Source organism: Furipterus horrens, unplaced genomic scaffold, assembly GCF_987537825.1.
Source record: "Furipterus horrens unplaced genomic scaffold, mFurHor1.1.pri manual_scaffold_8, whole genome shotgun sequence".
In the NCBI taxonomy this organism is placed as follows: Eukaryota; Metazoa; Chordata; class Mammalia; order Chiroptera; family Furipteridae; genus Furipterus; species Furipterus horrens.
Genome location: NW_028327178.1, coordinates 27,336,822 through 27,363,780, shown reverse-complemented (window position 1 = coordinate 27,363,780; position 26,959 = coordinate 27,336,822). Strand labels below are relative to the sequence as shown.

The 26,959-nt window shown below is 42.3% G+C and overlaps 1 protein-coding gene across 1 annotated transcript in view; it reads right to left on the bottom strand.

The window, feature by feature from the left end:
• Positions 1–472: 472 nt before the first annotated feature.
• Positions 473–26,959, bottom strand: part of TPGS2 (tubulin polyglutamylase complex subunit 2) — a 29,660-nt gene continuing 3,173 nt past the window's right edge. Inside the window, exons 2-7 of the mRNA XM_090285631.1 lie at positions 26,159–26,238; positions 12,910–12,997; positions 10,726–10,854; positions 4,054–4,167; positions 2,372–2,532; positions 473–1,450 (exon numbers count right to left, since the gene is read on the bottom strand). Of these exons, the coding sequence (XP_090141757.1) occupies positions 1,220–1,450; positions 2,372–2,532; positions 4,054–4,167; positions 10,726–10,854; positions 12,910–12,997; positions 26,159–26,238 (803 nt within the window). The 3' untranslated portion in view covers positions 473–1,219. The remainder of the gene's footprint in view (positions 1,451–2,371; positions 2,533–4,053; positions 4,168–10,725; positions 10,855–12,909; positions 12,998–26,158; positions 26,239–26,959) is intronic.

Genomic DNA, 26,959 nt, shown 5'->3' with positions numbered 1-26,959 from the left:
GAAGATGACATGACTTCTCAGCCCCACTCTAACCTGGACTTGTCTTGGAGAAGCAGCCAAAGGATGGAATCTCTGATCTGGTGCTGCTGGCTCTCTCTGATTTGATCAGTTCTGGCAGAAGAAAACCATCTGGAAGACTGAACTCCTGCTATTGCCCTTGACAACCTGTTCCCTGTCTACCCTTTTCAGCTGCTCCATGGATGGCTGAACAGCTGTGAGGAGGCAGAGCAGGTGGGAAGCTCTTGCCCACAGTAACTGGCTTCATCAAAGCTCTTTATGAAGAATGCTGCAAAACAACTGTTGGGAGTTTGTTTTGAAATGGTTGGAGTACAGCAGAATCACCTCTCAAAAAAAAAAAACAAAAAAAACAAAAAAAACCCAACAAACAAAAAACACACACACACACAACTGAGAAAGATTTTTGGCAAAAGTGCAAACATGACAACACAAAACTGGAAGCAAGAAACACAGGTAACTGATGATGAAAAACTTTATAGGAAACTGAAAAATAAATGAGCAGAGGGAGATTTGTTTGTGGTGAAGGATGTGAAGAACATACAAATATGTCAAGAATTTACATGGAACAGTATGACCCATCAAATGAAGGTATCAACATCCTCTAACAAATTAACTGACCCGAGGAAGAGCAGTGTGAAAACGCTCTAATGCGGTGCTGCCCAACAGTTTTCAGTGATAGAAATATGCCATTATTTCTGTGCTGTCTATATGGAATCCACTAGCCACATGAATATTCACAATGTGGCTGTAATGCAATATATAATGAGAAAATGAATTTTTAGTATAATTTAAATAGCCTCATGTGCCTAGTGGCTACCAATGGAACATGGCAGTTCTAATGCTTCATGGGTCAAAACCAGCGGTTTCTTTGGGTGGCTCCTCTAATCCCTGCTGCATGATGGGGGTTGTGGCTGGGAAGAGAAGCTCTTAACAGGTCTGTTTGGCCACTTAAACAAGCTCTATGATTCTCCATGGCTTCTGGAGGCACAGGGTGGAACAGCCTGCTGTGAGGGGTGTGAGAGGAGGACTCTGGGGAGACCTGAGTATGCCCTTCCCACTGCTGGCTAATGCTAACGGGAGTAAAAGGCCTGGGATTCTGGTCACTCAGATGGGAGGAGGTGCTCAGGCCTGGTCCTCCCTGGGACATCTGTGTGCAGAAATCATTGCTGTGGGGCTGACAGGGCGCTGGAGGTGGGGGCGCTCATTTCCGGGCAGGGTTTCCAGAGCCAGAGGAGGATTTAGGTGTGGTGGGAGGACCTGAGGGTCCTTTCTGGCCACCTGCTGGTTGAACAGGTCCTTTCTTTTTGGGGATTAAGATCTTGTTCTTGCTCTTGAACACTTTGCTGGGATCCAGCTTGTTCACAAAGGAGTCAGTCTCTTTGGAGAGCAGGTGTGTGTTGTAGGTGATGGGTTTATACATGTTGAACCATTGCTGTAAGGCAGAAATGGGAGAGAGGGGCACAATTCAAAGGAGAAATGTCCTTGTTTATGTTCTTTCATGGGGATACAGGGTAGAGAGCTTGAGAGATGAGGCAAAGAGAATAAGTTTTAATGAAAAACTCTTCGAAAAATATATTAGCATTTCAGGTGAAAGTGATGACACACCCATTGCTTAATCAGGTCTCATAACCTTTAAAGTAAATGCAGCATGAACAGGAAGAATCTGAGTAAACTTCCTTCTAATTTAGTGAGCCCTGAGCCTCGGATATTAGGTCCCAAATCACCAGGGGACAGTGTCCTTCTAATTGTTCTGCTCTCAAACCAGCCACTGCCCATCAGGTAGGTTTGACAGCATCTGTAATATAAATGAGGTAGATCCATAAATTGGAATACTCTATCATTAAAAAGGACAGCTCTCTATATATGATAGGGAATGAGCTCCAAGACAGAGTGTTAAGTGGAAAGAAGGTGCGCAATAAATGAAAATTGCACCTGTGATTTAGAAAAAAAGAACCAAAAACAATATGCAACAGAGTGTCTTGGTAAGGGCACATGAGAAACTGAACAGTGGCTGCCTATGGGGAAGTACATGGGGAAACAAGACACCGACTTCCCACCATTCCTGCGTGCATGTACCGCCTATCCAAAACCTGCAGTCAGACTAAGGCCCTGACAAAATTTAATTGGAGAAAACTCCCCATGTAATTCTGAGGCACAGCCAACTTTGGGAACCACTTAACTGGATCATCTAAAGTGAGGTTGGAATCACCTGCCTTGCTTATTGAGCATGCAGGTCTCTGGGCTCCATCCCAGATCTCTTGAATCAGACAGCAAAGCTGGGAATCTGCAACTTAGGCACTTCCTCAGAAGATTCTGCCACGTTCTACAGTTGGAGATGACAGCTGGTGCTCACCTTGGCCTGCGGGCTAACGCCATAGCTGGTGAAGGCATACTGCCACTGCGGCAGGCCCAGGTGCGTGATGAGCAGGCGGTAGTAGGCGGTAAAGGTATCCGTGAGAAAATGCCAGTACAGTGCTCTGTCCAGGAACCAGATCTCAGTGTCCTCCGCTGATGCTGAAATAGCAAAGGAAATCAGTGAAGGGGTGGCTTAAATGTTTTCCTTTTATCTGTAAAGTCAGTATATACTCATGGTTTTAAAAAATTCAAATAGAGGGGATGGTAAAATATAAGTAAAAGTTTCCTTTTTTCCTCTGCCAGCCTTCCAGTCCCATTCTCCAGTGGTCACTGTTGGTTTCTTTGGTATTTTCACAATTCTTGATCAATCCACTAACCTACCTGCTGGGCTTTTGCATCAGGCTATCTCAGCAGCACGTCCTTCTGTGTGGAAACAGTACTGCTCCTCCTCCAAAGAGTACATACTATGGTCTCAGCTTTCCCGACAGAGGGAAACTCTGAAAGGCTCTGGCTTTCTGAAGAATTCTGTCAGGAATCAGAAGCGCTGTGAGAAGCCACCTTGGAGGAGCCCAGACCAGCTCCCTCTGCTGGGACTCCTGCCTGTGCTGAGGTGTGGTGTCCTGCTGGGCCGAAGCAGCATGACTGAGCCAGGTCCTGCCTCCCACTTGCTTCTGCCCTTCCCCTCTTACTACCTGTAGGCCTCCCCTAGTTCATCTCCTGTGTAATGCCTCAAACATTTCCCTATGTGGCCTCCTTGCTCTGTCTCTTCCTCTTCCCAAACTGCCTGTGGTCACACACATTTGCATTTGAATCCTGCCATTCTTCTGAACTTCCTGGAGTCCCTACTCTCTTCTAAGTTATGTCCACACTCCTTCAGGAGGCTTTCAAAATGTCACATGGAGGGGAACAACTGGCCTTCTGGCTTCATCGCCTCTTCACCCACACGATGAAAAGTGGGGGTCCAGTGAAGTGGAATTGTTTGTCATCCCCACCCCCCAAATCAGTTGCTCTTTCCTATGGCCTGGCTTTTACTCATGTCTCTTAGCTTGATGCCCCTTTCCTTCCACCAAAGCCTTTAGCCCAGCCCATATCTCATTCCTACTCATAATTCAGGTGCAGACCAAAGGCTATTTCACCAAGATTCTTCCAGCTGAAGACCATCTCTTTTCCCAGAGGTACGGTGCATCCTGGTGATCCTCTGACCCCTACCAGGCAGAGAGTTACTTGAAGAAGGCTGGGCACTGTCCAGTTTTGTGGTTTTCAGTCCCTAGGCCAGGGCCTGAGCTGCTGATGTGGGCCAGAACCTTCAGTAACACATGTTTTTATTGCTGTTAATTGGCCTACATAAAGAAGTATTGAAGAAAGATAATGTTTTTCCTGGATGCTTTCCTAACACATGAGCCTGTTGGAGGAATTATGAACAAATGACAGTTTCTTTTTGTTTTTACTCACTTATTATTCTAATCCCATTATTTTGCAATAATTCACAAATCATGATAGCTTAAAAATACTCTAGTTATTGGCCTAGAGGGGGATGCTCAGAGGGGTCTTGGCACCTCTAAGAGACCTGTTGGTGTCTCAAGAGGCCAAAGAGGAAAGGGCCTTTTGTGCGATGGCTGGAGAGCCAGGTCAGCCAAGGCCACAGCAAACTATAGGACCATGCTTGTCAATGATTCTTACCTGGTTTCCCTTTCTTGTAGACAAGGCAAACCTTCCCATTCCCACTGCAAGGATCCAGCTCAAATATCACACTGCGAGAATCAAAGTGAGGCTTCTCGGGCTGGTTCTCACTGGCTGCAAACCCAGAAGGTAATGGTAATGTTCAAACATACTCAACGCAAACACATAGTTATTCATCCAGCTCAGCTAGCATAAAAAAAAGGGGGAGGGGGGAGACAAAAAGCCTTATCTCAGACATATTCTTAAATATTATTTTCAAATGTGGGCCAAATGAATTCTATACTCCAAATGCCCTGGACCTTATCCATGGTCTAGGCCTTTTGTCTGGGCTCCCCATCACCAACAGACTGTCACAAATCTGGGCGAAGGTGGCATGAGGAAAACAAACTGAACTTCTTGGGAGCGGGACTACATAAAGGCAGGGCGATCTGAATGACGTAATGTTAACATAACTTTTTTTCTTTTTCCCAGATAACTGCTTTCCCTTTATTCATAGCATTTTATGATCTTTTGATTAGAGTACCCTTTTCTCACTCTAAAATAAATAAAATATTTAATTATAATGTTGTAATTAACTATGTTGTGATTAATACTAAGTCTGGCTCTAGTTAGAAATACCCACCTATAAATCAAATATTATGGAGTAACAGAAAAAAGATAAATTCTTAGAAATACAAGCATCAGAAACCCTCTCTCGTGCTTCTTTCACTACAGCTAATATACAATAAAGAGTTGCATTAGTAACTGGGGTGGAGGGTTTACAAACCTAGGAGAAAATGGATAAAACAAAGAATATAAACATAGTATTTCTGAGTTACATACATACACCCACATATACACATAAATTCTATATAAATGCATAAATACTTATATTTCTAATTTAAAACATTTCTCTTTTTTACACCTGGCTTTTCCCTCTCCAGGAAGTTATACCTTTATATTTTTCTTGATCTCATATGGTCCTAGACAGACATATATATTTTAATTTTGTCAAGGTTGTTTATTGTATAAAAATGGGATACCACACGTTATACCTGAATCTTGCAACAGTGCCATGTGGAAAGCCCCCTAAGACATCTGGTGTAACTAAAATTCATTCTTGTTAATGGCTGCCTGGAGAGTCTGCGGGAGTGGATGTACCCTAATTTACCCCACCATACCCTACTGATAGGCATTCACTTATTATTCTGCTGTGAATGCCACAATAATCACCTCTGGACATGTCTTTATGTTTTCATTACAGGCCTAACTTGTTTTATGAAGCTTCACTTTATTGTGCTTCACAGATATTTGCATTTTTTACAAATTGAAGGTAAGACCCTTGACTGGCAAAAAGACTGACTGACTGAAAGCTCAGATGATGGTTAGCATTTTTTAGCTATAACGTATTTTGTACGTAAGGTAGGTGCATTGTTTTTTCTATATAATGCTGTTGTATATTTAATAGTCTACAGTATACTTTAAACATAATTTTTATATGCACTGGGAAACCAAACATTTCTTCTGTTACTCAGTCCTGTGAACTCGAGCTGTCTTCCTCTAGACTCCCAGCTTTGTCCTCTCACGTCATGGAGTGCAGTAGGTTCTGCTTAGGTTCCCCTCCCCATGCTACAGACGGGAAACTCATGTCATAAGCTGGGGTGCACCTCCTGTGTTTCTCACCTGTCAGCTCACTGCCCTTTGTTGCCTGACAGCCAGTGTCTTGAAACCCACTGTTTTACATATTGTCTGTTTCTATTGTTGTTCCAGGTTGGAGGATGCATCTAGTCTCTGTTATTCCCTCATGGATGAAATCATAAAGTCCACACTGCAGGGTCCCACCAGATTTTAGCAGGTCCGACTGAGGTCTGCCTTCAGGTGTAAAGTTTAGAAAAAATAGGAAACTCATTCAGTGTGGTTCCCTTTTGCCATTTGTAGATGACACTCCAGTTTCTACTTGTCTTTGGTTACTCTCCAGACGTTTTAGGTAATTGTTATAAAATGTTTTCCAGAGTGTAGAATATTACTGGCATAAGTCTTGATCTGATAAAAGGTAGCTGCCATGACCAAAAGCAGAAGGTCAGTATTTGACTTTTAGAAAAAATTGCAATGTCACTGTTATTAGTTCCTCAATACAATTTTAGTTTGGTTTTATCCCCATTGGCATATTTTTTTTTACAGTCTGTACCTAACAATTTTACCCCTGGGAGTACCAGTGGATTTGCTACCTGTCATTTGTGCTGGTTCTCCTTCATGGTCTGTTTTTTCATATGCCTGGTTATTTAGCAGAAATTATTTTTTGAAAAATCACTTATAAAACCAATTTGAGGTTTAGAATAATGCTCTCTTCCTTTAAGATTGAATTTCCTTTCAATAGAAGAGCTTTATATTGAAATATAATTTACCTCCGGTACATTCACTCATTTCAAGTGTGCAGTTCAATGGTTTATAGGATAATTAGAGTTGTGCAACCATCAACACTATCAATTTTAGAACATTTATCTAGAATGAGCTTCTGTTCCTTTCTGCCAGGCCCCTGGAAACTAGTAATCTGGGATCAATTTAGTCCAATTTGCGGATTTAGCCTTTTCTGGGACACACACTGTACCTGAGCTTCAGTCCACATAAGAGTGGTTACCTCTGGTTCATTTTCTCATCTACCGTAGATGCCAACCCAAAGGACAGTGGTTTTACAGGTGCCACCTTTTGTAGTTCTTGGACTCCACTTTACTCCCCTTGTCTCACAAACAGGTCAAATTCTCAGCTTTTCAGTAGCCTCATTATCTCTTTTGATAAGGACAATGTACCCCAGGGAAAAGCAACCCCAAATGTTGAGCCTCTTCCCTGGATTTCTATTTTCTTCTGGATGTTGATCTGCTACTACTTCACCATCTTGTTAGTTCTTTGATGTTTTTAGGAAGATGATCTCTGAATTTTGCCCTGACATCTCAGTTATCTCTAGCAGGAAGGCTGCTCTGAATTACCTATCTGCTATTACCCGAAGAGGAAGTCTCTATCAGTTAAGTATGGTCCTGAAAAGTACATAGATGAGCTGTTCTTTTTATATCAATCTGACAGTCTTTGTTTCTCAAAAGAGAAAGTCAGTCCCAGCATATTTAATATAATTATTGCACTGTTTTATTTCGCTTAATGCTTATTTTATAATGTTGTTTCTTCCTTCCCCTTTTTCTTATTTTTACTCTTGTGATTTAACATTCCCCTTATTAGATTAGCAATTTTAATGTAGTGTTGAAAATTCCTTTAGTGGTTATCTTCCCTCTTGTTTGTTTGCTTGCTTGATTGGATACACATGACTCTACCCTTATTTGAAAATAATATACCATTATTTCCCTAACCAAGTGTGATATGCAGAACTCTTAAGATTCCTGCTCCTCACTATATACACCTTGTACAATCTCCACATGTGCTAAGCCTGTGGCCACTTAGTTGCAGCTATGTTCCAAGCCAAGACAGGCTGCCACTTATGCCAGGTTTGGGACACCTGATGGGAGTTACAGTGCAAGTCAAAACAGGTCGCCTCTTGTGCTGGGCTTGGAGCTGCTTAGCACAAGGTATGGGGCATGCCGAGGCCAGGTGCTGCTAGTCTGGGGTTTGTGGAACCTTGAGCGGTTTTAGGAAGGTCTGCAGCATGAGCCCACTCAGGCGGCTCCTGTGGAAAAGCCACTGGAAGCGGCTTTGGCTGGGCTGGCGGGTTGGGTGGGGGTGCGGTCTCAGGGAATCACAGGGCAGGGTGAACAGTGTTAGCCAGGTTAATGGAGAGCACAGGCTTAGTGCCCACCTGTGTCACACTGGCTTCGGGGAGGGCTTGACAAAAGAATGCTGTGCCTGTCAGCACTTCCATCCCAGGAGAGAGCTGCCCAGACCCCTGCCCTTCAGGTTCTTGCCCTGAAGCTAGTTAATTTGGTTCCCCTAAGTCTCCGGTGTTTTTTTCAGCAGCTGCCCCTGTGCTGTGGCTTAGAGCAAGGGAGTTTGTGAGCAAGGAAGTCCATCTGTGGGCCCCTCAAGAGGAGCACCTGGGTCTCTGTCTCACTTGGAGACAATCTCCCTGGTTTTCTCAGCCAGATGTTATAGGGCCTTCTCCTCCTCCTCCTCCTCCTCCTCCTCACACTGGTTCCCTGGGCTGGGGATCCTGGTCTGGGGCTGTGACCTCTCGCTCCTCAGGGGGAACCCTCGGCAGCTGAGCTATCCAGCCTGATCCTTAATCACCACACTGTGGGTGTGGGACATGCCTGTTCCACATCTCTGCCCCACGTTCGCTGGGGCTTCGTTATATCCTTAGTTATAGGATTTCCGTTCAGCTAGTCTTTAGGTGGTTCTATAATTTAGTTGCAGTTTTGATGTGGTTGTGGGAGGAGGCAAGCATAGTGTTTATCTACTCTGTCATCTTGACCAGAATTTGATTTAATTTTAAGTACACACATACGTACATACTTTCTCTTTCAGAGGAGATTCACTAATCCCTTGTTTCCTTTCCTCTTTCTGTCCACATCTTGAGGTGTCCATTCAGTTTCATTTGTCTTTTGGTTAAAAATATTTATGTTCCTGAAGTTTAACACATTCTTAAATAAGCCTTGTAACCTGAGAGGTATGTTTGGTCTGTGTATTCACAACTCCCGATTTCCACTTCTTCTCTGTCAGTAACCTGTGTATGCTTTTTCAATACCTTCGAGTTTTCACTGTTGCAGGTGGAAGTCTGGTTATTATTCTCTCACAAGTAATTTGTTATTTTTACTTGGAAGCATGTAATTTTTCTCCATATCATGTAATGCCTAAATGTCTGCTTTCTAATGAATTCAATTTGGGTCTAGGAGAACTATTCCAAACTTCAAAGAAATTTTCTTTTATTAGTGTTCATTTACTGCCTTTCCAACTATTCTTTCTTTCTCTTTCTCAAGCACTAATAATTCCAATAGAAAGTCTCCTGAATCTATTTTCTATTTCTCTTGCCTTACTACTTTTCCCCTTTTAAATTTATTCACCTGTGCTTTTAGATACTTCGTGCACTTCATTTTTCAGACAACTCAGATCTCAACGTTTATAGTGTTCAATTCATTGAGTCAGTTGTTTAATTGCAAAATTTCTACCTTTTTTTCTATGGGAAGCCTTTGTGCTGTCTTAAATGTTCCTAAGTGTTCTTATTCCTCTTTTTATTTAGGTTTCTACTTGTGTCCTTTAGCAGTTTTATTTCTCTGGTTGTGTATTCCAATATTTCTTCGTTATTGTTTTCTGACTGCTGAGTCCCTGAGAAAAGTCAATATTTTTTTCCTCGGGCTTAATGAGACTTAGGTCTAGCTGTTGGACTATCCTAAAACGCATAAACTCAGGTGCCAAAAGGCCAAGTGGTTTTTATCCACATGAATACGTAGGGCAATGTGGTCTCTGCTGCAGCTCCGTCTCGTTTGCTGAGGCCCTTTGAAGTCCTCTCTGGTGTCTAGTCTTTCTCTACTTTCCAGCCTCAAGGGCAGGGAAGATGCAGCCAAGTCATTTAACAACCTTGTCTTTTAGAGGCTAGCCCAACCACATGTGTGAAGTCAGTGCGACTCCCCCCCCCAACCCCCATTGAGAACTCCGCATCTCTGAGTGACAGGCTTTTCCCAGCATCCATCACCTTCCAGTCTTAGCTGCTGGACTCCTAGCTCATTACTGTTGTCCAACAGCTTGTCCAGTTGGAGGAGAAAGCCTTGCATAAGTTCTGCTTGCCTAGACTTCAGCGCACCCCAAGGCCTAGGACTGGAGATGCCAGTTGCCTACTCAATACTCATTCTCCTTTTCTCTCCTCTGCCCTTCTCTCCCCTCCCCTCCCTCCCTTTCTTATTTAAACATCAATTGTGCTTGAGGAAGCAGTCAGTACTTCACAGCTGAACGTAACTCCTCACATTCCCTTGCAGTGGCTATTGGGAGTGAACTACTGCTTTCACGATTAAGAAGGAAAAGAGTCTGCCAAGGATGGGTTTTTTTTTTTTTTCCCCCCTTTACCGTTTTTCTTGCCTGGAACATAGACCTGAAGCTTGGAGGTAGATCCCCCATTCCTCACACATGAGGGTGAAAACGATCCCAAAGGCTGGGGCACCAGGAAGCCAAAGGGAGACTTTATCATTGACTCCCTCAAGCAGCTACACTATCCTAGTTCCAGAGTTCTTGTTAAGAACAAGTAAACTATTTAGCTTAGACATTGTAACTGGGTCTCTGTTATATGCAGCCAAACACAATTCTGACTGATGAAGTCTTCACTTCTCATACTTGCTCAAAGCTTTTAGTAGATGTTTGAATTATTAGCCATTTCAATTAGAAGTGGCAAAGAGCTTGGAGGAAGGAAAGTAGCTGCATTTAGACTACCATGTTCCAAGAAACCTCTTGATATTGAAATATGAAGTGAGGCTTAATCTGTAATGTTCATTCATTTACCAAGTATTCATTAAGCATCTACCATGTTCCAGACATTGAAGAGTGTGCTAGAAACAAAACAAAGATCCCAACCCTGGCACTTCTTCATGGAAGTTTCCTCTGATACAGGCTCTTTGTGTCTTACTCCCATGGTCCCGAGAAGCCACAGCTGGGAAGGGTTTGGGGGGAATGTATTACAATGCCACAACATCTTCCCGTGGTTTCAACATTATAAAAGGGAAGCAAGCAGCCCAATTTCTACCTCAGAGCAGAAGTTCCCCCAGGTACCTTCTTGTATATCATCCTCCAGATCAGCCAGCGTTGGTGCATTAGGAAGTGAGTACACGGAAGACTGGTTGAGTTGAGTCAGTTTTGTGATACTGTTAATTTCCATGCTGCCCAATGGAATGGTATGCTCTATGGGAACATTAAAAAGAATTACATGGAGTAACAGCCTAGGTAACATGGTTATCAGTAGGACTTCTGCTTTAAGTAACCTAAGCCCACCTATTGTTTGATCCTAGGTCTGAGGAATCTGACAGAAAAGTGGAAAGAAGAGAATATATGAACTACATGCTCTAAAGCACCAGCCTTTCATGCAAAAAAGCAACTGGGGCCACAGATGAAGTGTCCCCATGGCACGTGTTAGGGCAGAGTACTGAAGAAAATTTAAAAAGGGGATATGCAAAAGGAACTGGGAAATCTAGGGTAGGAGTTCTGTTGGAAGAACAAAGGACTTAGAAATGTTTTTGCTTTTTCTTTCCCTTGCATTAAAAGTTATACGTTCTTTTCAAAGGAGTAAAAGCTTTGATTATATATCTGACCTCTTTTTCTACTCTTTTTGTGATAAGCTTTCATGATGGAAAGTATTTCACCCTCTACTTCATTTTTCCTTATTCAAAGGAGAGAACTCAGCAAGCTTCCTGCTTGGTTCCAGTCTCCTGTGATTAGGGTGTAAATAAGAAATACACAGACTGCATACTTCCCTTATTATAGAATCCTTGTAACATAGGATGCTGGACACAGGATGGCACACAAAGACTTAGACATCTGACTGCTAAAAAACTGGAATGGTTGAGGCAATAAAGCAGCTGGTGTACAGACCATGGAATATCCAAGAAGAAAATACCACCAAAGAGGTAAACATTAGAGGCTGCCTCTGCTGGCTTTTCTGTCCCTGACTTTAGCTACCCAGTAAAAAAAATGGGTATGGTAATGGGGATAAGGATAGGAAGATGAGTTGGGAGGATTAAATTAGAGAAGGTCTGGTAATAATTCATAAAAGTTACATGAAACACTTCTTTTCTGAAGCAGGCTTGTGAAGCGGCTAACCTACTTCCATGATATGGGCAAAGGAGATTCTGACAGTCTAGATTCTGTTCCCTCTCTCTGTTGCTCTAAACTCCAAAGCCTACAGCCATGCTACAAAGGAGAGCTCTGACACTTTAGACAAGAATGGTTTCTAGGACAACCGAGGAAAGTATTTTAAACTGAAAGTTCACGTTAAATGTTCAGCAGTAAGTTATAAAAAGTGCCCCTGGCCATCTGTGAGAGAAACAGGAAGGCTTTGGAAATCTCTCTCTCTCTCTCTCTCTCTCTCACACACACACACACACACACACACCCCAGGAGGCAGAGGCAACGGAGGAGAGAAGTCAGTTCTGCAGAGTTCCTGTACTATGCAGCAGAACTGTCTGCATTCTCAGTGACTGCATGGACAGTGTAGGGTGCTTCCCGAGGACCAAAGTACATCTTGGGGGTATGCTTGGAGCCTGGAGGCAATGAAGGCCTCCTGGGGACAGGGAAGTCTGTGCCAAGAATGGGCTGGACTCCAGTGGCTAGATCAGGGCTTCCTAGCGAAGAAAGTTTACTCAAGTCTTCACCTAAACGGGCAGCGCTGCCTTTCATGCCTAGTTAGTACCTGAATCTCTGGTGTGCTGCTGCCTGAGTTCCCAAACCCACACACAAGCCTGTCTCAGGCACACTGAACTTGAGGGAGCTGGTGACTTAGGCTGAAGAGATGAAAGCGAGAGTAGAAAAGACTCTGGTCTGAGGGCCAGGCCCTGAGGTCTCCACTGTGCAGGGGAGGAGGAAGGAGCCCCTCCTATGACCACCAGAGGCTGTCGCTGCAGTCACCCTGAGGAGGCTTCTCTGAGGTGGAGTACGCAGAGGCTTTACATATGACGTGGCTCAGGATTTTTGTGTTGTGATTATTTTTTCTTCCACCTTGTTTCAAGAGGAAACCTCTAAAACAAGCTTCCAGTTAAGTACTAGCTAGACTCTGATGTGGGGGTTGGGGGTGAATCAATGGCGCCATATTTTAGCTTTGGTCACAGCTTCTGGATACTGTACTTTAGAAGAACCCATGAAAACCACCCAGATTCAAAGATGCTAAAGTAAAGGCCCTCAGACTTGTTTCATTTAACCTCTTGGGCAGGGAGGTGATCCTCTCCAGCAGGGGGGCTGACTCACCATCCAGCTTCACACTCCATGTCATCTGGAAGCCATTGGTCATCAGATAAAAATTCTTCACATCTTCGGGCAGCACACAGTTATTTTTCTGGAATCACAAAGCAGCTATCAGGTCAGGGCTGGGAAAGAGAGCACAGGACTATTCCTCAAAGCAGCTGGGGACACTATTTACCATGTTTCAGAGCCCCCAACTAGGAAGACTGTGACAATTATCTCCAATACTTTGTTAGAGAGTTCAGGGTCAAAATGGCAACACGGGAGGCTCCTCAGCTCACTTTCTCCCATACACACCCAAATCTACAGCTACACGCTGAACAATTCCCTTGGAAAGAAATCCAGAAACCAGCTGAATGACCCCTACATGTCAGGCAAACAGAACAGACTCACTTTGAAATAGGCAGGAAAGGCTGAACACAAACTTGCCCTAAAACCCACCCCTGGTCGGGTGACACAGCAAGAGGGGAACTCACAACTCCCAGATTCTTCCTGATAGGCAAGGAGTTTGGATCCCACATCTGACACCCCAAATTTTAAGACTTCCACCTCAGAAATTAGTACCAAACAGAAATCACAGAGGTATAGAATACAATAAGCAAAATGAAAAAATTCTAAAGGGTTTCAACCTGAGAAATGGATCCCCCAAAACACCTAGCTCTGAAAGTCAGTGGGGCTTGGGTCCCAGAGACTCACAAGGCTATAGTGTCCTAACAGACAGCTGGTAGGGGACTCACACTGACTCACATGGCTACCCTCCCAGGGCCCTGTGCAGAGTAGACTGGAATCAGAAGTGTTGTGGGAAAGAGGCCTATTTGCTTATTTAGATGTTTCTGCCAGAGGAACAGGCTTCTAATTTAGATGCCACTGCAATACTATCCAGAGATTGGGGAGGCCAGCAGGCGATATTTTCATGCTCTCCTCCGCCTCACTCCAGGTTGCAGGTATCTCTGGGAAAGCAGCCTGTGCATGTCTGATACCCAGCCTTTTGCAGCTGCTGCTCAGGGAGCACACCCCTTGATTGACTGGTGCAGGTGGCCAGCCAGGCTTATATTTCTGGGTCCTCACAGGACTGTAACAAACAGAGAAACAATTCTTAACTAGGCATAGCTCAGAGGCAGGGCGAATGAAATTCTCAGTCATTCCTTAAAAGAGGCCTATCTACAGATCTTAAATGACACAGCCTGAGGGGCAGTCTTATAATTTAACATGTAGGGGCCAGCTGCAATCCTCTTCAGAGATGGGAAGGACAGCAGATGCCCTATTCACACTCTCCCTCTGCCCCACCCCAGGTCACTGGTATCTCTGTGAATGGAGATGTGTACACAGATGGTGTGCCAGCTTTTGTGTGCTGTCCAGCTGTCCAGAGGTCACATCCATTGACAGCCTGGCTCTGGTGGCCAGAAGGGCTGGTGTTCACATGGTCAATGGGATCATAGCAAACAACGAAACAGTTCTTAACTGGTTATCCCCTTGGGGCTTGGTGCAGAGGAAATGGACAGCAAAACCTATCTCCCAGTATTACCCTGAAAGTGTATTTACAAAGTATTTGCATACTGTAAAAGTAGCTTTCATTCAGCTGCATCTAGATACTCACTGAAATCCTCCCCTTGGGGACACTGATAGGTTTTGGCCCACCCTCAACCACTGGGAGCCACTAAGCACAAAGTAGGCTGGACAACCATAAACATCTGCAAGGGAACCAAAAGCTAGGACAGGGTTGAAATATAAGGTTCACCTCTTACATGAGGCCACTCCTTCAAGACTGGAAGAGGTAGCTGTTTTATCTAATGCACAAAACCAACACAGAGAGTCAAAAACAAAATGAAGAATTAGGGGAATAGATTCCAAATGAAAGAACAAAGTAAAACCCCAGGAAAAGACCTTAATGAAACAGAGTTCCTAATAAGGAACTCAAAATAATGGTCATAAAGATGCTGAGTTCAGGAGAACAATACATGAACAAAATGAAAATTTCAACAAATGCAATATTAGTACCAAACAGAAATCACAGAGGTATAGAATACAATAAGCAAAATGAAAAAATTCTAAAGGGTTTCAACATCAGACTAGATTAAGCAGAAGAAAGGATTAGCAAACTAGAAGACAGGGTAATGAAAGTCATCTAGTCAGATAAGCCAAAAGAAAAAAGAATGAAAAACAGTAAAGAAAGCTTAAGAAACTTATGGGACATAAAGCAGACCCTTTTGTATCATAGGTGTCCTAGAAGAAGAGACAAGGGGCAGAAAGCTTATCTGAAGAAATAATGACTGATAACTTCTCTAACCAGGGTAAAGAAACAGACATTCAATACTGGAAGCTCAGAATTTCAAAAAAAGATGGATCTGAAGACATTATAATTAAATGGTAAAAAGTTAAAGATAAGGAGAAAATCTTAAAAGCAGCAAAGGAAAAAACAGCTTGTTACAAATAAGGAAACCCACATACGACCATCAGGAGCGTTTTAGGCAGAAACTTGACAGGCCAGAAGAGAATGACACAATATATTCCAAGTACTGAAAGAAAAAAAAGCCAACCAAGAATACTCTACCTGGCAAAGTTGTCCTTCAGAAATGAAGGAGAAATAAAAGCTTTCCAAACAAGCAAAAGCTGAAGGTATTCATCGCCACTAGACCAGCTTTATGAGAAATGTTAAAGAGACTTCTTTAGGCTGAAATAAAAGGCAACTAATTAGTAACAGGAAACATATGAAAGTATAAATCTCACAGGCAAGGTTAAATTTATGGTTAAATTAAGAATAATGTCATAGTGGTGGGTTGATCACTTATAAATGTTGAAAAACAAAAGTAGTGAAAATAACTATAATCCACAATAATTTTTTAATGGCTACCCATGATAAAGAGATATAAATTGTGATATCTTTTTTTAATGTGTGGCAGGAAAGGAGTGTAAAAATAAAAATGTAGAACTTTAGAATGCATTCAAACTTAAGTTAGTATCAACTTAAAATAGACTTATAAATTGTTTTATGTAAACCTCATGATCCCCACAAAACAAAAACCTATAGTAGATATATAAAGAATAAAGAGAAAGCAATCTAAGCATACCACTACAGGAGGTAATCAAATCACAAAGGAAGAGAGTAAGAGAACAAGAAAGGAACAAAGGAATTACAAAACAGCCAGAGATCAATGAACAAAATGGCAATAAGTCTATATAAATCAATTTCTTTAAACATGTCAATAATTTCTTTAAATATAAATGGACTAAATTCTCCAAAAGACAAAAAGTGGCTGAAAAAATTGCACGAGACCTGACTATATGCTGTCTACAAGACACTCACCTCAGATGTAAGGACACACACAGCTGAAAGTGAAGGGATGGAAAAAGATATTCTATTCAAATGGAAATCAAAGGAAAGTTAGGTAGTTATATAAGTCAAAATAAACTTTAAGACAAAGACTAATAAAAAACAAAGAAAGTCATTAAATAATGATAAAGGGGCCAATCCAACAAGAGGTTATAACAATTTATAAATAATTACTCATCTAACATAGGAGCACCTAAATATATAAAGGAAATATTAACAGACCTAAAGGGAGAAATAGAAAGCTATACAATTATAGTAGGGAACTTCAGTTTTCCACTTTCATCAATGATAGAACATCCAGGAAGAAAATCATTAAGGAAACGTTGAACTTAAATGACACATTAGGTCACATGGACTTAACAGATATTAACAGAACATGCCATCGAAAGTTAGCAGAATATACATTCTCCTAAAGTGTACATGGAATATTCTTCAGGATAGATCACACATTAGACACATTAGGCCACAACACAATTATCAATAAACTTAAGACTGAAATCATTTCAAGCATCATTTTGGGCCACAGCGGTATAAGACTAGAAATCAATTACTAAAAGAAAACAGAAAATTCACAAATATATGACTGAACAATATGCTACTGAACAACTATTGGGTCAAAGAAATCAAAAGAGAAATAAAATAAGTCTTGCAACAAATGAAAGTCTAAATATAATCTATCAAAACTTATGGGATGCTGCAAAAGCAGTCCTAAGAGGAGTTTCACAGTGATAAATGCCTACATCAAGAAATAAGGAAGTTCTCAAACAACCTAAATTTATACCCCAAGGAACTAAAAAAGGAACCAACTAAGCCCAAAATTAGTAGAAGGAAGAAAATACGAAAGATCAGAGTGGAAATAGCTGAAAGAGAGACTAAAGAGATAACAGAAAAGATCAATTAGAACTAAGAGCTGCTTTTCTGAAAAGATAAAGGAGACAAACCTTTAGTTAGTCTCACGGAGAAAAATAGATACTGAAATAAAATCAGAAATTAAAGAGGAGACATTACAACTGATACTACAGAAAGACAAAAGCTCTTAAGAGACCACTATAAACAATTATATACTAACATACTGGATAACCTAGAAGTAACGGATAAATTCCAAGAAACAAAACCTGCCAAAACTAAATCATGAAGAAACAGAAAATCTGTCAAAGACTTGAATGTAAGACCTGAAACCATAAAATTCCTAGAAGGAAACAAAGAGGATAATAAGCTCCTTGACATTGGTCTTGAAAATGGTTTTCTGGATTTTACATCAAAAACAAAGACAATCAAGAAAAGAAGAAAAAAAAAAAAAAGAAAAGAAAAAAAACAAACTATAAAGTTTCGGTAAAGAAAAGCATCAACAAAATGAAAAGACAATCTATAGGAGAAAATATTCAGAATTCATACATCTGATAAAGGATTGATATCCAACATATACAGAATATTCTTTCCAATGTATAATAACCAACATATAAAGAATTCATATAACTCAATAGAAAATAAGTGATTATTAAAAAATAGAGAAACTCAGTAGATGTTTTCCTAAAGAAGCCATACAAATGGCCAACAGGTACATAAAAAGGTGCTCAACATCACTAATCATGGAAATGCAAATCAAACCACAGTGAGATAGCACCTCACATCCATCGAAATGTCTATTGTCAAAAAGACAAGAATATAACAAGTGTTGGTGAAGATGTGGAAAACAATATGAAAGTTCCTTGAAAATTATTTAAGTACAACAGGATATAAACAAATATTTCATATGGACAGCATATGATCCAAACAGGTGGTGGAGAGAGAGAGCTTAGTATCCTTTCAGAGGTACTAGGAATATGCCCTAGATTCCAGGTAGCTCATTATCTGTGCACATGCCTGACCAGTCATCTCTTGCCAATCACACCTCTGGAGAGTACAAGATGATGATTTGTTTCTGTAATTACTTTCCTGGGCATCTTAGATTGACTTCTTGTTATGTTTATTCGGACAGAGGGGCAGTATGTTTGTAACTCTGCCCATGCTTTCAGCTTATTGGACACTTCTGAGATGACATACTGAACACTGTTGTGTCAGGTCTGCTTTAGGTCATACTGTCAGTTTGTTCCAGGTACCCAACGTGTGGGAAAATTAAGTGTAGCAGGATGATTTGAATTTACTTCCCAATTCTGCCACTAGCTGAGTGACCTTGAGTGTCACTTAAACTCTGTGGATGCAGTTTCAAGAATAATCTCTGACTGAGTCTACAAGATACTGGAGGTGGGAAAGCGTGTAACCGTGGCAGAAAGAGAGAAGACTAGGTAATTATGATTTTAGAGCATAGCGTCTTCAAGAACCATAAGTGAGAAGCAAATTTTAAGCTCGCAGATGATTTTAAGCAGTGCTTTTGTATTATTAAATGAACAGCAATTGCTTTAATGAATGGGATTTTTCATTTTCTTGAAGGAACTGAGATATGCATTCCGATCATTTTTTGTTACACCTTTCTCCAATATCTACCTGTCAATATCACAGAACCCACCTGATTCTGTGAATCCTTGAGCTAACATACAGGGTAGGGCAAAAGCAGGTTTACAGTTGTGAGTATGTGAAACACAGAGTTCCTTCTTGTATTATTATTTATTAATTATTGTATTATTTTCCATAGAAAAAAACTAAACCTATTTTTGCCCCACCCTGTATTTTCCTACTTAGTATATTATTTGGACTTCAGGGCTTGCTCCTAGTGCCTCCTGTTTGGCACATCCTCTGTGCTTTCAGAGAAGAAGAGTGTGCATGCAGAACGCCTTCCTCCCTCCCCTAGACCCAAGCACAGGAAGCCTACAGTTACCTGTGTTCTGACAAAGTTCTTGCTCCTTCCCTCACCTCAAAAGGCCAGCATCCACTCTGAGATTTTGGTCACTAGTGCCATCTAGTGGTGGACAAAAAGAAATGCCTGTCTATGAACTTTTCCTAACCTGGATCGCATGAGATCAGTGGTTGTAATATTTATTTATGTCATTGATTTCGCTGAAGAAAAAAAATTTTGGCATTATTTTGTGCCAGAATTAAAAAAAATTATTTGGATCATAAATACAGAAAACAAATTAGTGAAATCTAATATTTAATACATTTCAAATACTAATATAAAACAAAAACACATTAAGCCTGCACTGTTTCCATATAAATCACTGGCGCTCTGGCTTTGCCGCCTCCTTGCCACAGACCTTACTGCCTGGCTGTGAGACGTGACTGGTCCTGCAGTGCACTTCAGGCCCTGCCTTCTGAATGTAGCTTTCAGGGGACGCTTTTCGGTTGCTCCTCCGCCCTGGCCAGTGACTCAAGAGTTGCCGGCATTTTAACTTCTGTCCAATCTGGGAAAAGACTGCTCTTCTCTAGGAAGCAATCTGCCCACTTCAGAGGATGTCTCCCTGCCAGGTTCATGCTCAGTCTTTATTTTTTGTGGGTGTGAAAAAAGAAAGGAAGACGGCAACTTGCAGAGAGAATGGAAGAGAGGTTATAGGAATGAGAGACGACTTAGGGAGAAATCACGGAAGGGAGAGTAGTGCTCACCAGTGTTTGAAAAAAGTCTGATGTTGACGTGGTATTGCAATCCGTATACCCTGATGATGATGATTCTGTCATATAATTCCCAATTTTCTCCTTTTTTCTTCTCAAGAGTAGGCTATCTACAATAGTTTCTCTAAACTACACTAGCAACTGTATTACTGCTTCATCAGTTGAAGGACCTGCTGAATGTTTTGCGAGCTGTCAGCTTGATTCCCAAAAGGGCCTCCTGAGCACGGCCTGAACCTTGAGCGAAGGGCTCAGGCCACCTGCAGCCTCCTGATCACCTTCCCCGCTTTTCCAGGGGAGAGGGCTGGGCAGCAGATGCAGGATCAGGCTGGCAAAGGGGCCATGGCACGAAAATTAATGTTTCATAGGTGCTTGTCCACACTGGGCAGGCTCACGGAGAGCCTGAGGAAGAGTTGCCCGGGATGCCCATCAAGGAGGGGCACTAAAACCTGATTGGAAACATGGGGCAACGACGACAAGTGCATCTATCAAAATTCGGGGAGGATGGCCCATGTAGCGGTAGAAAGCTGTATGGGCTGTGGAGGGATCGGATGAGATACCAGGAGAATCCTCAAATATGTTCTTGAACTCCCTCCTGAGGAGAGGAGGAAGGCATGGTTAACTGGAACTTTTCCAGGACAGTTTGGGGACAAGGCGGAGTTGCTTAAGACTCAGAGGAGAGGCAGCATACTCTTCCTCAAACCTTCAGTCTCCCTCTAAAAATGCATGGGGAAAAATATATCAGTATCACTCTGTGTGGGGCACCACGTGTCTTGTGAAACTCTCTAGATGGCAGATGTCAGCCAAGACAAACTTCAAAACAGCAGTGCCCCCAGCTTAATGAGTCATCAGAATTCTATAAGGGGGGTGGGGGGGGGGCGGGGGGGGAGGCTTTGGACCTGCAGCCTCCTTGCTTCAGTGATGGTGGCTGTGGTATTATTCTCCAGACTGAAATTGAGGACTGCTTATAGAAAAGAAGCTGAGTGACCTTGGAAAACGTTTTATCCAATTCACTCATTCATCCAACATTTATTGTCTGTTACAGAAGAAACACCATGCAGGGCACTAAAAACAGCAATGAGGCAAGGTGCAGAGGACACTGTGGCAGACACAGGGGCTGCTGTTCAAATCCGTCTTTTTCTCCTTCCTCCTGGGCGGAACCCAAACTTTGCTTGAGACGGAATGTGCCCAGTTTAATAATTCTTTTTAAAATCTCCTCTGCAACTAGTGCTGGACATTAAAATGTAAACTCTTCTTCTTCCTGCCTTGAACTTGGAGGTGACAGGTGGGACCACAGCAGTCATTGGCCACCATAGAGGAAAAAGCTGAAGAATTAGAGACAATGGCTTGACATTGTGAGGGCTGTTGACCCAACTGCTACTATCCGCCTTAGGTCTTGTTATGCAAGAAACAGTAATTCCCATTTCCTTAAACTATCTTAGTTTATTATTATATTTCTTTGAGCCAAACATATTCCTATTTATACAGAGACAGATATGTAAGAGGTAAGTGTTGTGGAGCTGTAGGGGCAGAGACAACCAGGAAGGAACAGAGAAGAGAAGAACCCAAGAGCATGAAGCTACAGAATCCAAGTGAGGAAAGAGCTAGGTGCAGAAGGGGTTGGTTGACAGTGAGAACACAGCAGAGATGTTAAGTGAGAGGAAGATGGCTAGAGCAATGAAGAGGTCATTTAGCAATGACTGTTGACAGAGTGGTATCTACAGAGAGGTGGTAGAAAAAGAGGGCTATAGAAGGATGATGGGTAACTGTGAAGCGAAGAAAGGGGGCAGTAATTTAGACCAGGGTTAGAAAACTACGGCCCACAGGACATCTGTGCCCTGCCACGTGCTTTTGTAAATAATGTTTACTGGAGCCCAGCCACGCCCATGCATTCCCAGACTGTCCATGGCTACTTCCAGTGCTACAATGGCAGAGAGAAGGAAATCATTTGCTGTCCCCTCACTTAGACCATGTCTCTACATGTGTGGCTGTGAAAGGAACAAATGGCCAGGTAGTTAGAGGGAGAGATAAGGTTGAAGTTTTTTGTTTTTATAAAAAGACAGGAAAGACCCTCTAGAGCAGCAGTTCTCAACCTGTGGGTCGCGACCCCTTTGGGGGTCGAATGACCCTTTCACAGGGGTCACTTAAGACCATCGGAAAACACGTATATAATTACATATTGTTTTTGTGATTAATCACTATACTTTAATTATGTTCAATTTGTAACAATGAAAATACATCCTGCATATCAGATATTTACATTATGATTCATAACAGTAGCAAAATTACAGTTATGAAGTAGCAATGAAAATAATTTTATGGTTGGGGGTCACCACAACATGAGGAACTGTATTAAAGGGTCGCGGCATTAGGAAGGTTGAGAACCACTGCTCTAGAGGAGCTGCCAGTGTAGAGGGAAGAAGTGAGGCGCTGGAGAGACAGGGACTAGTCTGTGAGGAACACAGATGAGCCACCAGGGCAGAGTGGGAGCACCAGCTGAGGGACTTCCTAGTGACAAGGTGCTGCAGGCTGCTGTCTCCCACAGGGATGCTTAGGGTGAAGTCACAGCAGGGGCACGTGACGGACACATCTGTAAGAAGGTTCAGAATGCACTCTGTGTAGATTAGAAAAAGAGAGGCTAAAAGGAGAGGGGATATTTTGCCAAATCATTCGGTTTCTGTGGGCCACAGTTTCACCATTGGCAAATTGAAATTGAATTTTTATCTGGGAATTGGAAAGTGTAACCAATCAAGGATTGTACAGCACTCCAACTATAAAATGTCACTGAAATGCCTAATAATAACAGGACTCTTCTGACATCAGAATGCTGGGAGAATTAAGAGGCAGATGCTTTCACGGTGCCCAAAGGATGAAAAGCTCAGGGTAGGCATTATGTCTTACTAACAACCATCATTACAAAAGGCAGGTAGCAGGCACGGTGAACATGAATCACAGCTGCACAAAACCATGCAGACTGAAACTGTTTTTTAAAGAACAAAGAAGGGTAAAATACATTAAGAGAAAGAGATTTTTCACTTTTTCCTCTGCCCTTAAAAGATACAGGTTTTAGTTTCAACCTTTTCTTCCTGCATTTGCACCAAAGAGTCATAAAATATTAGAACTGGATGAGTCCTTCAATAAAATTGATTTCAAACCACTTATTTTATAGACAATGAACATGAGACCCAGAAAAGTTACATTATTTAGCCAAGGGCTTAGGACAGGCATAAGACTGGACTCTGGTTTCCTCCCATCAGTGCCTCCACAACAGCTCATCTCAATGGTGTTGAGGGCTGCATTTGCCCAAAGGGGCAGAACGGAGGCAGTGGCCTCTTCTTAGGAGGGGGTGAGGGGGGCAATGTTATTTGGCTGTATTTATGCAGCTGTGGAGAACAGCTGTGCCACATGGCGGGTGTGCACTGGCTCAGTCCCCTAGAGAAGTAGACCTTGCCAGCCTCTTGGGACCCCCTGCTCCTCTGGTACAGATGCTTTCAGGAGCAGGCACAAGCTGAGAGCCCTGCCACGCTTTCTCCTGTGGAAACGTGTTCCTCAGTAACCCTCTGTGTGAGGAACGGGAGCGGGGGTGTTTCAGACCAGCTCAAAACTTCTGCCCTCCATTGCTTAAGTGACAAAAATAGGTACTCAAATAGCACATTGAGTATCATATCTGTTTTGAATGAAAAAAATTATACAAAAATCTGCTGTTAAGCTTTTGGGGGTTATGAACCCCTTTCAGAATCTGAAGAAATCTTTCTGTAGAAAAATGTATATACTTCATAAATCTGACACACAGTTCAAGGAGTCTATGGATTACTTCCCACTCGTGGGCTCTTAGGATGTCTATCCACAACTAAGATTACCCTGACAGTGGTTCTAAGTGGCAAAACCTAGAAGAATTCATCTTTTTAATCCCTTTATGTAGTTTCCAAATTTTCTATGGTGACCATGCTTTGTTTAGTTAAATAAAAACTGAGCCTTAAAAGTACGCATTTCAAACTCCTTCTACCATCTGCATTCATACATTAGCTTTGAAGCACCCCACAGGCCTTCAAAAAGCTCAAACACACCAACTGCTCAAGTGAATTTTTATGTTACTGATTCTAATACTGTTTATATTTTAGTATGGCATATTTTACTGTATTTAGGTCTGAGGTATCTCAAGTAAAAGACTCAATGGAATATTCCAAATCAACGTGTCTCATTGGGCCAGGTGCTTTCACAGAAATTCCCACAAGTATGTCTGAAGAAAATGTTCGTTGGCTATCTCGGTAAGTTAAAAATCTTTTTCTTTCATGCTTACTCTTTAATTCTTTCATCTCTCCGATGGCTATTTATCCAGCTTTAGAACTGTATTCTCTTAAATGTCAGTTTATCCTAAATGTCAGTCCCAATCAAGTTGCACTGTCCAGGAGGCAGATTAGATCCCAATGATATCAGATGCAGACTCTAGCCCTGAAAAGCAGCCATAGAAGGCATGCTCCAGATCATTAAACTACAGAATAATGAGAAATAGTGGAACGGATGGGTATAGTCATCTTAGAGTTCTGGGGAATATCTGGCATAAAACACACTTAGAAATATGCCTCAGAAATTATTTCAATACATAAGTGACACAATATGACATAGCCTTAATGGTGTTCCACCCCAGACAAGGCATCTCTGTCCTCTCATCCTCCCACCCCAGTCTATGAACTTGAGTTTCCAAGCCAGGAGTCTCGTCTTCAGCACACAGAACCCCCAAGGCAGTTTTCTCTGAAGGGCTGACGAGGCGGGTAAAGGATGGGGACGGACACCACAAACCATGTCAGCAGGCCAGGCTGGAACAGCCACAGCCTCGCCAGGAGCAGGCTGACTGACCAGCCAGTAAGAGTTCAACAGACACACTGTTTTGGAATCCCTTTTCTATTATTGGTTGTGAGCAGAAATGGGTGTGGGAGCTGAGGAAGCCCATGAGAAAAGCTGGGGAGCTACTGAGCTGAGGTCATGCAGAGAAACATCACCTACCAGTTACTGAGCTGCCAGAAAAGCTGCTGCTGGCTCAAGCACAGGGAGGGTGAGTGAGCCCTGCTTGCAAGGACCAAACACGCACACATGCAATAAACCCATCTAACTGTCGCCTGCATGGCTGCTGAGCACAGGACTGCCACAGTGCTGTCCACTGGTACAGGAGCAGTCTGGCAGCGCAGAACAGATAGGTGACAAAGAGAGGTCAAATTCAGGCTCTGCCACTTGGTAGCTATCATATATAGCCCAGGACAAACTCCTTAACCTCTCTGAGCCTCAGTTTTTTTCATCTATAACACAGATATCAATACCTACCTTACAGGGTTATTATGAGGATTAAATGAAATAACGTATATGATATGAGTTAGCAGGCACTCGTTATATAACTGGGTGATTTCTAGCTCCTTAGTCAAATCCATGTGCTGCTATTTAGACACAATAAATGGGATGCTATTTAGACACAATGATTTTTCCAAAGCAGAGATCTGAGTTTCCAGTACCCAACTTATAACATTTCAATGGCTCCCCTTTATGCCCAAGATAAAGAGCAAACTCCTGATGGTCTAAGAAGTTTTACATGTCCAGGTCCTTGTCAACCTCCTTCCCTTGCTCTCCTATGCTCCAGCCACATGGACCTTTTTTATGCTCTTAGAAAATGTAACCCTTCCCATCTCGAAGCCTTCATACAGGTTGGGAGCCCCTTCTTCCACATCTCATCTGCCTGGTTAACAACTTTTCATAACTTCTTTGAGGAAAACTTTTCTCACCCTCTGGACTAAGTCAGGCCTCCTGACAATGCTCCCTTCACCGCTCTTTCACAGTACTCAGTCTGCTTTGTAATGATACTGGCAATGATTACACTACATCTTAGACAGTAATGTAAAGAGGTAAGACTCTGTGCCCTTTTTTGATTCACTGATTCCCTGGGACTCAACACCAAGGGAAATGCCTGGCCCATTTAAAAAGTTTAAAACTTATGTTGAATAACTGGATGAAAGTTCAGAGGAGGGTTGGGAAACACTAGCTATCAATCTGTTTAGTGCTTCTCTGCAACACTTAACCATGTTCTGCCCAACATTGCTTATTAACATTCAATTTGTCCTTTCCTTGCTTGATTTTTAGTTTTGTTGTATACAACTTTGACTATCCTGCTACCTCCATATGACAGGTTCACAGGAGATGATCCTTGCTAGGGAAATGGCATGGCATGGGACAGAGCGTTAAGTGTCCTGAACAGGAAGAGAGAGAAGGGTGAATTCAACCTTGAAGGCAGCTGTGGACTGACATAAGCCTAGGTTTCCTGCCCTTAGCTTTCCTTCTTAGGGGCACTTAAATTGACCGCCCTCTGTTGGAAGGTGACCTGACCAGGGCAACACTTACTTGTTCCCATGAAGAAATCATATGACGTTCAGCAGGTGGCTTTTCTATGATGGTAACCTCCGTCACACCTGGGGATGATTCTGGAAAAGGATAAAGAGAGTCTTAGAATTACAATCAGCCTGCCCTCCCACATTGCTACAATAGACAGGTAAGTGTGCTCAGATCAGAAAAGGTGGGTATTTCCGGGACTTAAATTGTAGCCACAGAGTCAGACCATTTTTGTCCATTTGTTTTTGTGAATTTCTTAGGATTTCTTAAAATATGCAAGACCATATCATCTGCACATAGTGCTAGTTTACTTCCTTCGTTCCAATTTGTATGTCTGTTTTCTTGGCTAATTGCCCTCACTAGATTGTCCAATACAATGCTGAACAGAAGTGGTAAGAGGGGAATTCTTACTGTAAAGCAGCAAGTAAAGATAGCAGGCCTCACGTTATAATCTTTAGAAAGGCCTACTTGTAAGGTTGACCCTGGGCTGGTATCAGGGAGCTTGGATTTTGGGAGGGTTCCCACTGTTCCGTGGTAGGAATGGCTCACTGTGCCTAAATGTTAGTGCAAAAATATCATTTATTCTGGACACCTGCTTTCTTTCTGGGAGTCTGGAATTTGGCACATACTAAGTAGAAGGTGTCTAAGTGACTGATTTACAATAAAAGGTCTGGAATCCTAAGTGCAGGTGAGCTTCCCTAGTAGACATTGCAGTAATGTTGTCGCGTTGCTGGAGAAATTGAGTGTGTCCCATGTGATTTCACTGAGAGGACTCTTGACAACTTGCACCTGCTTTTCCTGACTTCCTAACAT